The sequence below is a fragment of the Anomaloglossus baeobatrachus genome, chromosome 6, assembly GCF_048569485.1.
Source record: "Anomaloglossus baeobatrachus isolate aAnoBae1 chromosome 6, aAnoBae1.hap1, whole genome shotgun sequence".
Classification (NCBI taxonomy): domain Eukaryota; kingdom Metazoa; phylum Chordata; class Amphibia; order Anura; family Aromobatidae; genus Anomaloglossus; species Anomaloglossus baeobatrachus.
Window position 1 is genome coordinate 8,304,030 of NC_134358.1, and position 12,310 is coordinate 8,316,339.

The following is a 12,310-nucleotide window of genomic DNA, read 5'->3' on the forward strand; positions in this document are numbered from 1 at the left end:
TACCTTTCCTAATTGGGGGCTGGCTGGCTAATTTGATACTAAATAATAAATTGGAGCATGCTCAGTTTAAAATAAAAAAAAAAAAAAAAAAAAAAAAAAAAAAAAAATCAGAATCTGTCACCCATAGGCTTCCATTCTATCAAACGACGTCTGCACCGGTGTCGTTTTTGGATCCACCCAATCACAGCACTGAGAATGACACGTGGGGTGTATATGGAGTTGACCAAAAACCCCAAGAAGTTTTTTTAACTATGTTCGGATGAAAGCGGAAAACTTTGATATTTTGGTTGCACGTGTTGGAGACCTCATCCGTAGAAATGACACCTATCGCTGCTTCTCAATTTCACCGGCGGAGCGTTTGATGGTTAGTCTTCGGTAAGCAATTTTTATTGCATCTTCCCCTGTTAAAGCAGACTTATAACTAATGTTGTTGTTGGTCGTTTGTAGTAAATATTGTCTTGCCTTAACAGATTCCTTGCAACTGGCGAATCCCTTTCCTCATTTAATTTCCATTCAGACGCAGGATTTCCACCATACCGGGGATTGTAAAGCACACCTGCCGCGCATTGTGGGACAGTTTACAGGAGTAATATATCCCACATCCTACAACGGAGAGTTTAGCTGGACATTGCTGAAAACTGTCAAAAGATTTGTCAGTTTCCCAATTGCTTGGATGCAGTGGCCGGTAAACATATTCGGATCGTCAAACCAGCTGCATCTGGCTCTGAATATTTTAATTATAAGAAATATTTCTCCATCGTGCTTATGGCCATTGCAGACGCACAATACAAGTTCATTGCGGTCGATATTGTGGCCTATGGCCGCTCCAATGACTCTCAAAAACTTAAATTATCTGCCATGGGGTGTCATTTATATGGAAACAGCTTCCGATTTCCACCACCAAGACCGCGTCCTGAAACCTCTGGACCACCAATGCTGTGTGTATGTGTTGGGGATGAAGCGTTCCAACTCTCACAACGCCTGCTGAAGCCATACGCAAGTAGTGGCTTGTCGCCAACAAAAAGAGTCTATCGCTTAACACGAGCGCGAAGAATGGTTGAGTGTGCTTTTGGCCTGCTCACATGCAAATGGCGAGTTTTGTTGACCGCTAATAACCTGAAGACTCACACTGTGGATGAGGTGGTGAAAGCTTGTGTGGTCCTGCACAATTTCCTAATATGCAAGGAACAGATTGCCATGGATGACAATTTTATAGAAACCTCCTTGTAGGATTATCAGAATACTACTTCACGAAGTCCTGTGGCAGTTTCAAGAATGACGGACAATTTTGCAGAGTACTTTAGGTCACCTCAAGGAAGACTAGAACGGCAGGAGGAGGTGGTTTGATATCTTTGTCTTTTGATATAATGTATGTTGGATTACACTATGAATTGTTTCTATTAACCAAAGTTTTGTACCTTGTGTTACCCGAAGTAATGTACCTTATCATAAATGAAAGACAAAGCTTTTTACCAAAATAAAATTTTCTATTGATTCATTTATTATGAATGAAGATAGTTTGTGGTGGAGATGGTACTGAAGGGGCTGACAGATCGGACCACTTCGACAGTGGGAGTATGGAGGGCGGATTATGGTGGTGAAGGATCAGAACTTACAGAAGGTGAAGTGGTGGAGAAACCAAGTGGATGGGTGGACAAAAAAAACAGGAGATGGGATGGGTTTTGGTAAGGTTTGAGGGGTGGAGTGGAGGGATTGGCAGATAGAAAAGGTGGTGGGTGGAGAAGATGGGTGTGGAAGGAGACTAGTGGTAGTGGGCAGGCAGTGGAGGCACAGATGCTGTGGTTGGGAACTGGTATAGCGCAGGAAGCTGGTATTGTACAGGAGGGGGAGGAGGGACAGTGGCTGGAGGTGGGGCAGGTGCGGGAGGAACTACTAGGGCAGGTGGAGGGGCTTGGGAGCTAACCTGCGCTAGAGCAAACTGGCAGGCTTGCATTACATGCATCTGCTGATCAGGAGATAGCTTCTCTGTGCACTCGGCTACTGCCTGGAAAAAGGAATGATTGAGCGATTTACTTGCATCGAAATGCATCCTATCCAGACGCGTGCTCAAATTGAGCATACTGTTCTGCATGAGATTGAATCCAGCACTCATTTGCTCGGACAACAGTTTCAATGAGTTCTGGAAGGATGCATTTAGATGCAAGAACTCGGGCGCATAGCTCTTTTCCTGACCCCTCTGGCGCTGCCGCCCAGAACCCAAAGGTGCTCTATAGGTGGCAGCAGTGTCAGAGGGGTGGGGTAAAGGAAGAGCTACCTCGTCAACAGCAGCTTCATGTAACGAAGTCTGCCAGGATGCTCCAGCGCTGGTGGATGGGACCGAGGGACCAGATGTGAGGGAAGGCAGGGATGGTGCAGATGGGTCGGGTCTGTCGAAGTGTTCCCCAGTGGCGGACTCCTGTAGGATCGCTCCAGAAGGGTTCAACTCCGCAGGCTCCCGAGTGCTGCTGACGGTGCTGTGGTAAGAAGAAAAAAAAGTTGTAATTAATATATTGTCATTGCTTGGCCCTGGCTGAAACAAAAAAGAAGGGAATTTTGTTACTTACCGTAAATTCCTTTTCTTCTAGCTCTTATTGGGAGACCCAGACGATTGGGGTATAGCTACTGCCCTCCGGAGGCCACACAAAGCACTACACTAAAAAGTGCAAGGCCCCTCCCCTTCTGGCTATACCCCCCCGTGGTATCACGGGTTCTCCAGTTTTAGTGCCAAAGCAAGAAGGAGGAAGCCAATAACTGGTTTAAACAAATTAACTCCGAATAACGTCGGAGAACTGAAAAACCGTTCAACATGAACAACATGTGTACCCGCAAACAACAAAAAAATCCCGAAGGACAACAGGGCGGGTGCTGGGTCTCCCAATAAGAGCTAGAAGAAAAGGAATTTACGGTAAGTAACAAAATTCCCTTCTTCTTCAGCGCTCTATTGGGAGACCCAGACGATTGGGACGTCCAAAAGCTGTCCCTGGGTGGGTAAAGAGATACCTCATGTTAGAGCTGCAAAACAGCCCTCCCCTACGGGGATGTCACTGCCGCCTGCAGGACTCTTCTACCTAAGCTGGCATCCGCCGAAGCATAGGTATGCACCTGATAATGTTTGGTGAAAGTGTGCAGACTCGACCAGGTAGCTGCCTGGCACACCTGTTGAGCCGAAGCCTGGTGTCGCAAAGCCCAGGACGCACCCACAGCTCTGGTTGAGTGGGCTTTCAGCCCTGAAGGAACCGGAAGCCCAGCAGAACGGTAGGCTTCCAGAATTGGTTCTTTGATCCATCGAGCCAGGGTGGCTTTAGAAGCCTGCAACCCCTTACGCTGGCCAGCGACAAGGACAAAAAGTGCATCTGAACGGCGGATAGGCGCCGTGCGAGAAATATAGATTCTGAGTGCTCTCACCAGATCTAGCAAACGTAAGTCTTTCTCATACCGGTGAACCGGCTGAGGACAAAAGGAAGGCAAGGATAAATCCTGATTAAGATGAAACGAGGATACGACCTTAGGGAGAAACTCCGGAATGGGGCGCAGCACTACCTTGTCCTGGTGGAACACCAGGAAGGGAGCCTTGGATGACAGAGCTGCCAGCTCAGACACTCGCCGAAGCGATGTGATCGCAACAAGAAACGCCACTTTCTGTGACAGGCGAGAAAAGGAAACGTCCTTTAGAGGCTCGAAGGGCGGCTTTTGCAGAGCAACTAGTACTCTGTTCAGATCCCATGGATCTAACGGCCGCTTGTACGGGGGCACAATATGACAGACCCCCTGTAGGAACGTGCGCACCTTAGGAAGACGTGCTAGACGCTTCTGAAAAAACACAGATAGTGCCGAGACTTGCCCTTTAAGGGAGCTGAGCGACAAGCCCTTTTCCAACCCCGATTGCAGGAAGGAAAGAAAGGTGGGCAATGCAAATGGCCAAGGGGATACTCTCTGTGCAGAGCACCAGGATAAGAAAATCCTCCACGTTCTGTGGTAGATCTTAGCAGACGTTGACTTCCTAGCTTGTCTCATTGTGGCTACGACTCCTTGAGATAATCCTGCGGACGCTAGGATCCAGGACTCAATGGCCACACAGTCAGGTTCAGGGCCGCAGAATTCTGATGGAAAAACGGCCCTTGGGACAGTAAGTCTGGTCGGTCTGGCAGTGACCACGGTCGACCGACCGTGAGATGCCACAGATCCGGATACCACGATCTCCTCGGCCAGTCTGGGGCGACGAGTATGACGCGGCTGCAATCGGATCTGATCTTGCGTAACACTCTGGGCAAGAGTGCCAGAGGTGGGAAGACGTATGGGAGCCGGAACTGCGACCAATCTTGAACTAATGCGTCTGCCGCCAGAGCTCTTTGATCGCGCGACCTCGCCATGAATGCCGGGACCTTGTTGTTGTGCCGGGACGCCATTAGGTCGACGTCCGGCACTCCCCATCGGCGACAGATTTCCTGAAACACGTCCGGGTGAAGGGACCACTCCCCTGCGTCCATGCCCTGGCGACTGAGGAAGTCTGCTTCCCAATTTTCTACGCCTGGGATGTGAACCGCGGATATGGTGGATGCTGTGTCCTCCACCCACATTAGAATGCGCCGGACTTCTTGGAATGCTTGCCGACTGCGCGTCCCTCCTTGGTGGTTGATGTATGTCACCGCTGTGGAGTTGTCCGACTGGATTCGGATCTGCTTTCCTTCCAGCCACTGTTGGAAGGCCAGTAGGGCAAGATACACTGCCCTGATTTCCAGAACATTGATCTGAAGGGTGGACTCCTGCGGAGTCCACGTCCCCTGGGCCCTGTGGTGGAGAAACACTGCTCCCCACCCTGACAGACTCGCATCTGTCGTGACCACTGCCCAGGATGGGGACAGGAAGGATCTTCCCTGAGACAATGAGGTGGGAAGGAGCCACCATTGTAGAGAGTCCTTGGCCGTCTGGGAAAGAGAGACTTTCCTGTCCAGGGACGTTGACTTCCCGTCCCATTGGCGGAGAATGTCCCATTGAAGTGGGCGCAGATGAAACTGCGCAAAGGGAACTGCTTCCATGGCTGCCACCATCTTCCCGAGGAAGTGCATGAGGCGCCGTAAGGGGTGCGACTGGCCTTGAAGGAGGGATTGCACCCCTGTCTGTAGGGACCGCTGCTTGTTCAGCGGAAGCGTCACTCTCGCTGCTCGAGTATGAAACTCCATGCCAAGATACGTTAGCGACTGTGACAGATTCGACTTTGGAAAGTTGATGATCCATCCGAACGTCTGTAGAGTCTCCAGCGTAGCATGTAGACTGAGTTGGCATGCCTCTTGAGAGGGTGCCTTGACAAGTAGATCGTCTAGGTAAGGGATCACCGAGTGTCCCTGAGAGTGCAAGACTGCTACCACCGCCGCCATGACCTTGGTGAAGACCCGGGGGGCTGTCGCCAGACCGAATGGCAGAGCTACGAACTGAAGATGGTCGTTTCCTATCACAAAACGTAGAAAACGTTGATGTTCTGTAGCAATTGGCACGTGGAGATAAGCATCTTTGATGTCTATTGAGGCAAGGAAGTCTCCTTGAGACATTGAGGCAACGACAGAGCGGAGGGTTTCCATCCGGAACCGTCTGGCGTGCACATGTTTGTTGAGCAGCTTTAGATCCAGAACAGGACGGAACGAGCCGTCCTTTTTTGGAACCACAAAGAGATTGGAGTAAAACCCTCGCCCTTGTTCCTGAGGCGGTACAGGAACCACTACTCCTTCCGCTCTTAGGGAGTCCACCGCCTGCAGCAGGGCATCTGCTCGGTCTGGATGTGGGGAGGTTCTGAAGAACCGAGCTGGAGGACGAGAACTGAACTCGATTCTGTACCCGCGAGACAAAATGTTTGTCACCCACCGGTCTTTGACCTGTGACATCCAAATGTCGGAAAAACGGGAGAGCCTGCCCCCGACCGGAGATGCGGAGGGGGGGGGCTGGAAGTCATGAGGTAGCCGCTTTGGAAGCGGTTCCTCCATTTGCTTTCTTGGGGCGTGCGTGAGCCCGCCAGGAATCTGAGACTCTTTGCGTCCTCTGAGTCCCTTTGGACGAGGAGAATTGTGTCTTGCCCGAACCTCGAAAGGACTGAAACCTCTGCTGCCATTTTTTCTGCTGAGGTTTGCTTGATCTGGGCTGGGGTAAGGAAGAGTCTTTACCCTTGGACTGTTTAATGATGTCAGCCAATGGCTCGCCAAACAGTCTATCTCTAGATAAAGGCAAGCTGGTTAAACATTTTTTGGAACCAGCATCTGCTTTCCAGTCCTTTAACCACAAGGCTCTGCGCAAAACTACCGAATTGGCGGACTCCATGGAGGTGCGGCTGGTAGATTCTAGGACCGCATTGATAGCGTAAGACGCAAACGCAGACATCTGCGAGGTAAGGGACGCCACTTGCGGCACCGCTGGATGTATGATAGCATCCACTTTTGCTAAACCAGCTGAAATAGCTTGGAGTGCCCATACGGCTGCGAATGCTGGAGCAAACGACGCGCCGATAGCTTCATAGACAGATTTTAACCAAAGGTCCATCTGTCTGTCATTGGCATCCTTAAGTGAAGCGCCATCCTCCACTGCAACTATGGATCTAGCTGCAAGTTTGGAAATCGGGGGGTCTACTTTTGGACACTGGGTCCAGCGCTTGACCACATCAGGGGGGAAAGGAAAACGTGTATCCTTAGAACGTTTAGAGAAACGCCTTTCTGGATGAGCGTCGTGTTTCTGGATTGACTCTCTGAAGTCAGAGTGATCCAAGAAAGCACTCAATTTACGCTTGGGATAGAGGAAACGAAACTTCTCCTGCTCTGCAGCTGCCTCCTCTGCAGAAGGAACTGGGGGAGAAATATCCAACAGTCTATTGATGGCTGAGATAAGCTCGTTTACCATGGCGTCCCCATCCGGGGTATCCAGATTGAGAGGGGTTCCAGGATAAGACTCCTGATCACTCTCTTCAGACGCATCACAGGGCGACTGATTGCGCTGAGACCCTGAGCAGTGTGATGACGTTGAGGGTCTTTCCCAGCGAGCTCGCTTAGGGTGGCTGGGGCTATCATTTGAGTCATAATACTCAGCCTGTGAAGCCGGGGACCCCCTTGCAGTCTGGATTAATTCCAACTGAGGGGGATTAGAGGACAGAGACCTCGCCGTGTCCATAGACTGAGCCCCAGTCATGGATTGCAAAGTTTCAAGGATTTTTGCCATAGTCACAGACATTCCATCAGCAAAAACTGCAAAGTCTGTCCCTGACACCGGGGCAGGACTTACAAGCGTCTCAGCCTGGGTCACTACCCCTCCGGACTCCGGCTGGCGAAGCAGCACCGGATCTGAGCATTGCACACAATGGGGGTCTTTGGAACCTGCTGGTAGAGCAGCCCCACATGCAGCACACGCAGTGTACACAGCCCTAGCCTTGTCAGCCTTGCGTTTTGTGGATGACATGTTGCTGCCTCCTCAGAGCGATCTGGGGTATCCAGCCAGGAAGCGACCTCACAGTGCAAGAAATAAATAAATATATATATCTGGTGACACAGTACACCAATACACACTGAGGCACTAGAGGGGCCAGCTGAAATGCCGCTTACCGCCCGCTTAAGAGCGGGTGTGTGGTCTCCAAAAGCCCCCTAGTCCAGGTCTCCCAGAGCCTTGCGTCCTTCCTCCAGCCAGACTGCATGTAATGGCTGCCGGCGTCCTGGGAGAGGAGGGGGGGCGGGCCCTGGGCGTTCCTGACTAAGAGCGGGAAGCCTGCTTCCCTCTGTGCCTAGTGAGAGGGCTGGAGCATGTAAATCAGGCTCCAGCCCTCGTCGCTGCTGCGAAACAGCGTCTCTCCCCTACCCTGATTGACAGGGTGGGGGCGGGAACGAAGCGGAGCTAGGCCGCAAAAGCCGGGGACTGGATTTATAAACGCCGCCGCCGTAAAAGCGCGGTCGGCGTGTCCCCGGCGCACTACAAGTCACAGCAGCGCCGCCCGGTCCAGTGGGGGTCGGCGCTGCGTTCCCACAACACAAAGTCCCCCAGTAAACTGTAGAAACACTAACTCCAACGTTACGGTCCCCGGCGCACTACAACACCCAGCCAGCCCGGAGTGTGTCTGTGCCTGCCGGGGACACAGAGTACCTGTATGATGCAGGGCCTTGTCCCTGATTGTACTCCTGCTCCGTATCCATCAGGTGCTATGGGTCTGTGGATGGAGCCCGGCGTCAGAGCTTAGAGGCCGGCAGGATCCCACTTCCACAGAGCCCTACAAGGGGATGTGGAAGGAAAACAGCATGTGGGGCTCCAGCCCCTGTACCAGCAATAGGTACCTCAACCTTACAACACCATCCACGGGTGAGAAGGGAGCATGCTGGGGGCCCTATATGGGCCCTCTTTTCTTCCATCCGAAATAGTCAGCAGCTACTGCTGACTAAAATCTGTGGAGCTATGCGTGGATGTCTGACCTCCTTCGCACAAAGCTTGAAAACTGGAGAACCCGTGATACCACGGGGGGGTATAGCCAGAAGGGGAGGGGCCTTGCACTTTTTAGTGTAGTGCTTTGTGTGGCCTCCGGAGGGCAGTAGCTATACCCCAATCGTCTGGGTCTCCCAATAGAGCGCTGAAGAAAAGGTTACACATGTAAACATTTTTACTTTGTAAATGTTGTGGGTGATATTTACCTTCTGCTCACCATAGTCGACCGGAGGAACGACAGGGCTCTGGCATACTTATACTTGGATCTGCGTCCTCCGGATCCACTTGGGGCCTGCATCTCTTTGTTGAACTCCCTCTTGAAGCGATCCCTGAGTGACCGCCACCGCTTGATAACTCTGTCCCCTGTAAAGTGAAAGCACAAACTGGTTAGTATACAACACATTACATCCTGCAACATAACCTACTGAACTGTGAATACTTACGCGCTTGATTCTTGGCTCGAGCATCAAGGTCCTCCCAATCTTCAACCACTTCGTGGCACACTTCCTCCCAGAGCTGACGGGTCACACCAACATCAGCGTGGTGGCGGTCCCCCATGTTCCACAGCGGCTCCCGCTCTTGGACTACATCGATAAGGAGGTCGATGTCTAGACCTCCTGCCTCAGTATAGTCAGAGTTGGCAGCATACTGTGAAGCCTGTTAAAAAAAAAAAAAAAAAAAAAAGACACAAAAACCCCCAAAACATTACTCAAATCATCCACATGATGTTGAAAAAAAAACAAAAAAACCCCCCAAAACTTACTCTCTGCTGGCCGCCCTGACGCTCACGCCGACAACCATGGGAGGTGCTTTGAGGACCTCTACATTCAGCCCAAGAATCAGAAGACTATAAAAAAAAATAAACATGTGCTTGGATGAAGGATTTAGCTGTAAAGCACTTCCACATTTGGAGCGGGTGTACGGCTTCTTTACCGTAGGCTGTCTTGATTGAGCAGGAGAACGTTCTTCATAGGTAGAGGAATTCTCATTACTGTGAGCTTCTGAGGAGCGCTGCATAAGATCTTCATCTTCTACTTTGTAATTTAGTGATAACACAAGGATTTCCTTCGAATCTTCACTGGTGTTTTCTGTTAAGGTAAAATATTTGTCAAATATAATTAAACAGTCAAAAAGACAAACTTATACAATCAAATTAAGAAGATCATCTATTATTGGAGAACCATTTATTAATTCTATCAATGTACAATCACATACACATATGCTTACCTCCTGAATTACCTTTCCTCCCTCACTCCGAGCCCTGTTATCCCTTGCCAAACTCGTGACCGCTTGCAAGCAATCAGAGGCTGTCGATTGGTTAAAGCTTTCACAATTAGGTTTGAGCAAAAGAAACTGTTGTTCAGCTCAGATATAATTGTGAATGTTCAGCTGATGATTAGCTGCAGCGGTAATGTGACATTGTGGGGACACGTGGCACAGAGTGGGGTAGTAGTGATGATCTAACAGGTAAGGATACATTTTTGTTTTCTGCAGTAGATTATGACATGAGGGAGATGTCCAATAGTGGACAATTCCATTAACGGCTGTCAGACCACCCATGGACATTAAACATCCGGGCGGTCCCGCTCCTACTGTTCAATGACGTTCCAGAACATCACCGCATAAAAGCACAGCTACATGCAATCGTGTGACTGCAGGAGTGGGGGATATGGGTGTCAGAGATAGTAGGAGACCCCACCGCCTGTGCCTGCTCCACTGCTGTATACACTATATATGACAGCACGTCCTCCTCCTCCATACACCGCAGTCAGGTGATCGCTGGGTATAGTGAGGGAGCAGGAGCGGAGGATATGGGTGTCAGAGATAGCCGGAGACCCCACCGCCTGTGCCTGCTCCACTGCTGTATACACTATATATGACAGCACGTCCTCCTCCTCCATACACCGCAGTCAGGTGATCGCTGGGTATAGTGAGGGAGCAGGAGCGGGGGATATGGGTGTCAGAGATAGCCGGAGACCCCACCGCCTGTGCCTGCTCCACTGCTGTATACACTATATATGACAGCACGTCCTCCTCCTCCATACACCGCAGTCAGGTGATCGCTGGGTATAGTGAGGGAGCAGGAGCGGAGGATATGGGTGTCAGAGATAGCAGGAGACCCCACCGCCTGTGCCTGCTCCTCTGCTGTATACACTATATATGACAGCACGTCCTCCTCCTCCATACACCGCAGTCAGGTGATCGCTGGGTATAGTGAGGGAGCAGGAGCGGGGGATATGGGTGTCAGAGATAGCCGGAGACCCCACCGCCTGTGCCTGCTCCACTGCTGTATACACTATATATGACGGCACGTCCTCCTCCTCCATACACCGCAGTCAGGTGATCGCTGGGTATAGTGAGGGAGCAGGAGCGGGGGATATGGGTGTCAGAGATAGCCGGAGACCCCACCGCCTGTGCCTGCTCCACTGCTGTATACACTATATATGACAGCACGTCCTCCTCCTCCATACACCGCAGTCAGGTGATCGCTGGGTATAGTGAGGGAGCAGGAGCGGAGGATATGGGTGTCAGAGATAGCAGGAGACCCCACCGCCTGTGCCTGCTCCACTACTGTATACACTATATATGACGGCACGTCCTCCTCCTCCATACACCGCAGTCAGGTGATCGCTGGGTATAGTGAGGGAGCAGGAGCGGGGGATAGGGGTGTCAGAGATAGCAGGAGACCCCACCGCCTGTGCCTGCTCCACTGCTGTATACACTATATATGACAGCACGTCCTCCTCCTCCATACACCGCAGTCAGGTGATCGCTGGGTATACTGAGGGAGCAGGAGCGGGGGATATGGGTGTCAGAGATAGCCGGAGACCCCACCGCCTGTGCCTGCTCCACTGCTGTATACACTATATATGACAGCACGTCCTCCTCCTCCATACACCGCAGTCAGGTGATCGCTGGGTATAGTGAGGGAGCAGGAGCGGGGGATATGGGTGTCAGAGATAGCAGGAGACCCCACCGCCTGTGCCTGCTCCACTGCTGTATACACTATATATGACAGCACGTCCTCCTCCTCCATACACCGCAGTCAGGTGATCGCTGGGTATAGTGAGGGAGCAGGAGCGGGGGATATGGGTGTCAGAGATAGCAGGAGACCCCACCGCCTGTGCCTGCTCCACTGCTGTATACACTATATATGACGGCACGTCCTCCTCCTCCATACACCGCAGTCAGGTGATCGCTGGGTATAGTGAGGGAGCAGGAGCGGGGGATAGGGGTGTCAGAGATAGCAGGAGACCCCACCGCCTGTGCCTGCTCCACTGCTGTATACACTATATATGACGGCACGTCCTCCTCCTCCATACACCGCAGTCAGGTGATCGCTGGGTATAGTGAGGGAGCAGGAGCGGGGGATATGGGTGTCAGAGATAGCAGGAGACCCCACCGCCCGTGCCTGCTCCACTGCTGTATACACTATATATGACGGCACGTCCTCCTCCTCCATACACCGCAGTCAGGTGATCGCTGGGTATAGTGAGGGAGCAGGAGCGGGGGATAGGGGTGTCAGAGATAGCAGGAGACCCCACCGCCTGTGCCTGCTCCACTGCTGTATACACTATATATGACGGCACGTCCTCCTCCTCCATACACCGCAGTCAGGTGATCGCTGGGTATAGTGAGGGAGCAGGAGCGGGGGATATGGGTGTCAGAGATAGCCGAAGACCCCACCGCCTGTGCCTGCTCCACTGCTGTATACACTATATATGACAGCACGTCCTCCTCCTCCATACACCGCAGTCAGGTGATCGCTGGGTATAGTGAGGGAGCAGGAGCGGGGGATATGGGTGTCAGAGATAGCCGGAGACCCCACCGCCTGTGCCTGCTCCACTGCTGTATACACTATATATGACAG

The 12,310-nt window shown here is 51.7% G+C and overlaps 1 protein-coding gene across 1 annotated transcript in view; it reads right to left on the reverse strand.

The window, feature by feature from the left end:
- Positions 1-1,480: 1,480 nt before the first annotated feature.
- The window catches only part of LOC142316918 (uncharacterized), a 275,040-nt gene continuing 264,210 nt past the window's right edge, over positions 1,481-12,310 (reverse strand). The window contains exons 5-9 of the mRNA XM_075352696.1: positions 9,373-9,527; positions 9,203-9,286; positions 8,883-9,096; positions 8,646-8,802; positions 1,481-2,474 (exon numbers count right to left, since the gene is read on the reverse strand). Coding sequence (XP_075208811.1) covers positions 1,763-2,474; positions 8,646-8,802; positions 8,883-9,096; positions 9,203-9,286; positions 9,373-9,527 — 1,322 coding nt within the window. The 3' untranslated portion in view covers positions 1,481-1,762. The remainder of the gene's footprint in view (positions 2,475-8,645; positions 8,803-8,882; positions 9,097-9,202; positions 9,287-9,372; positions 9,528-12,310) is intronic.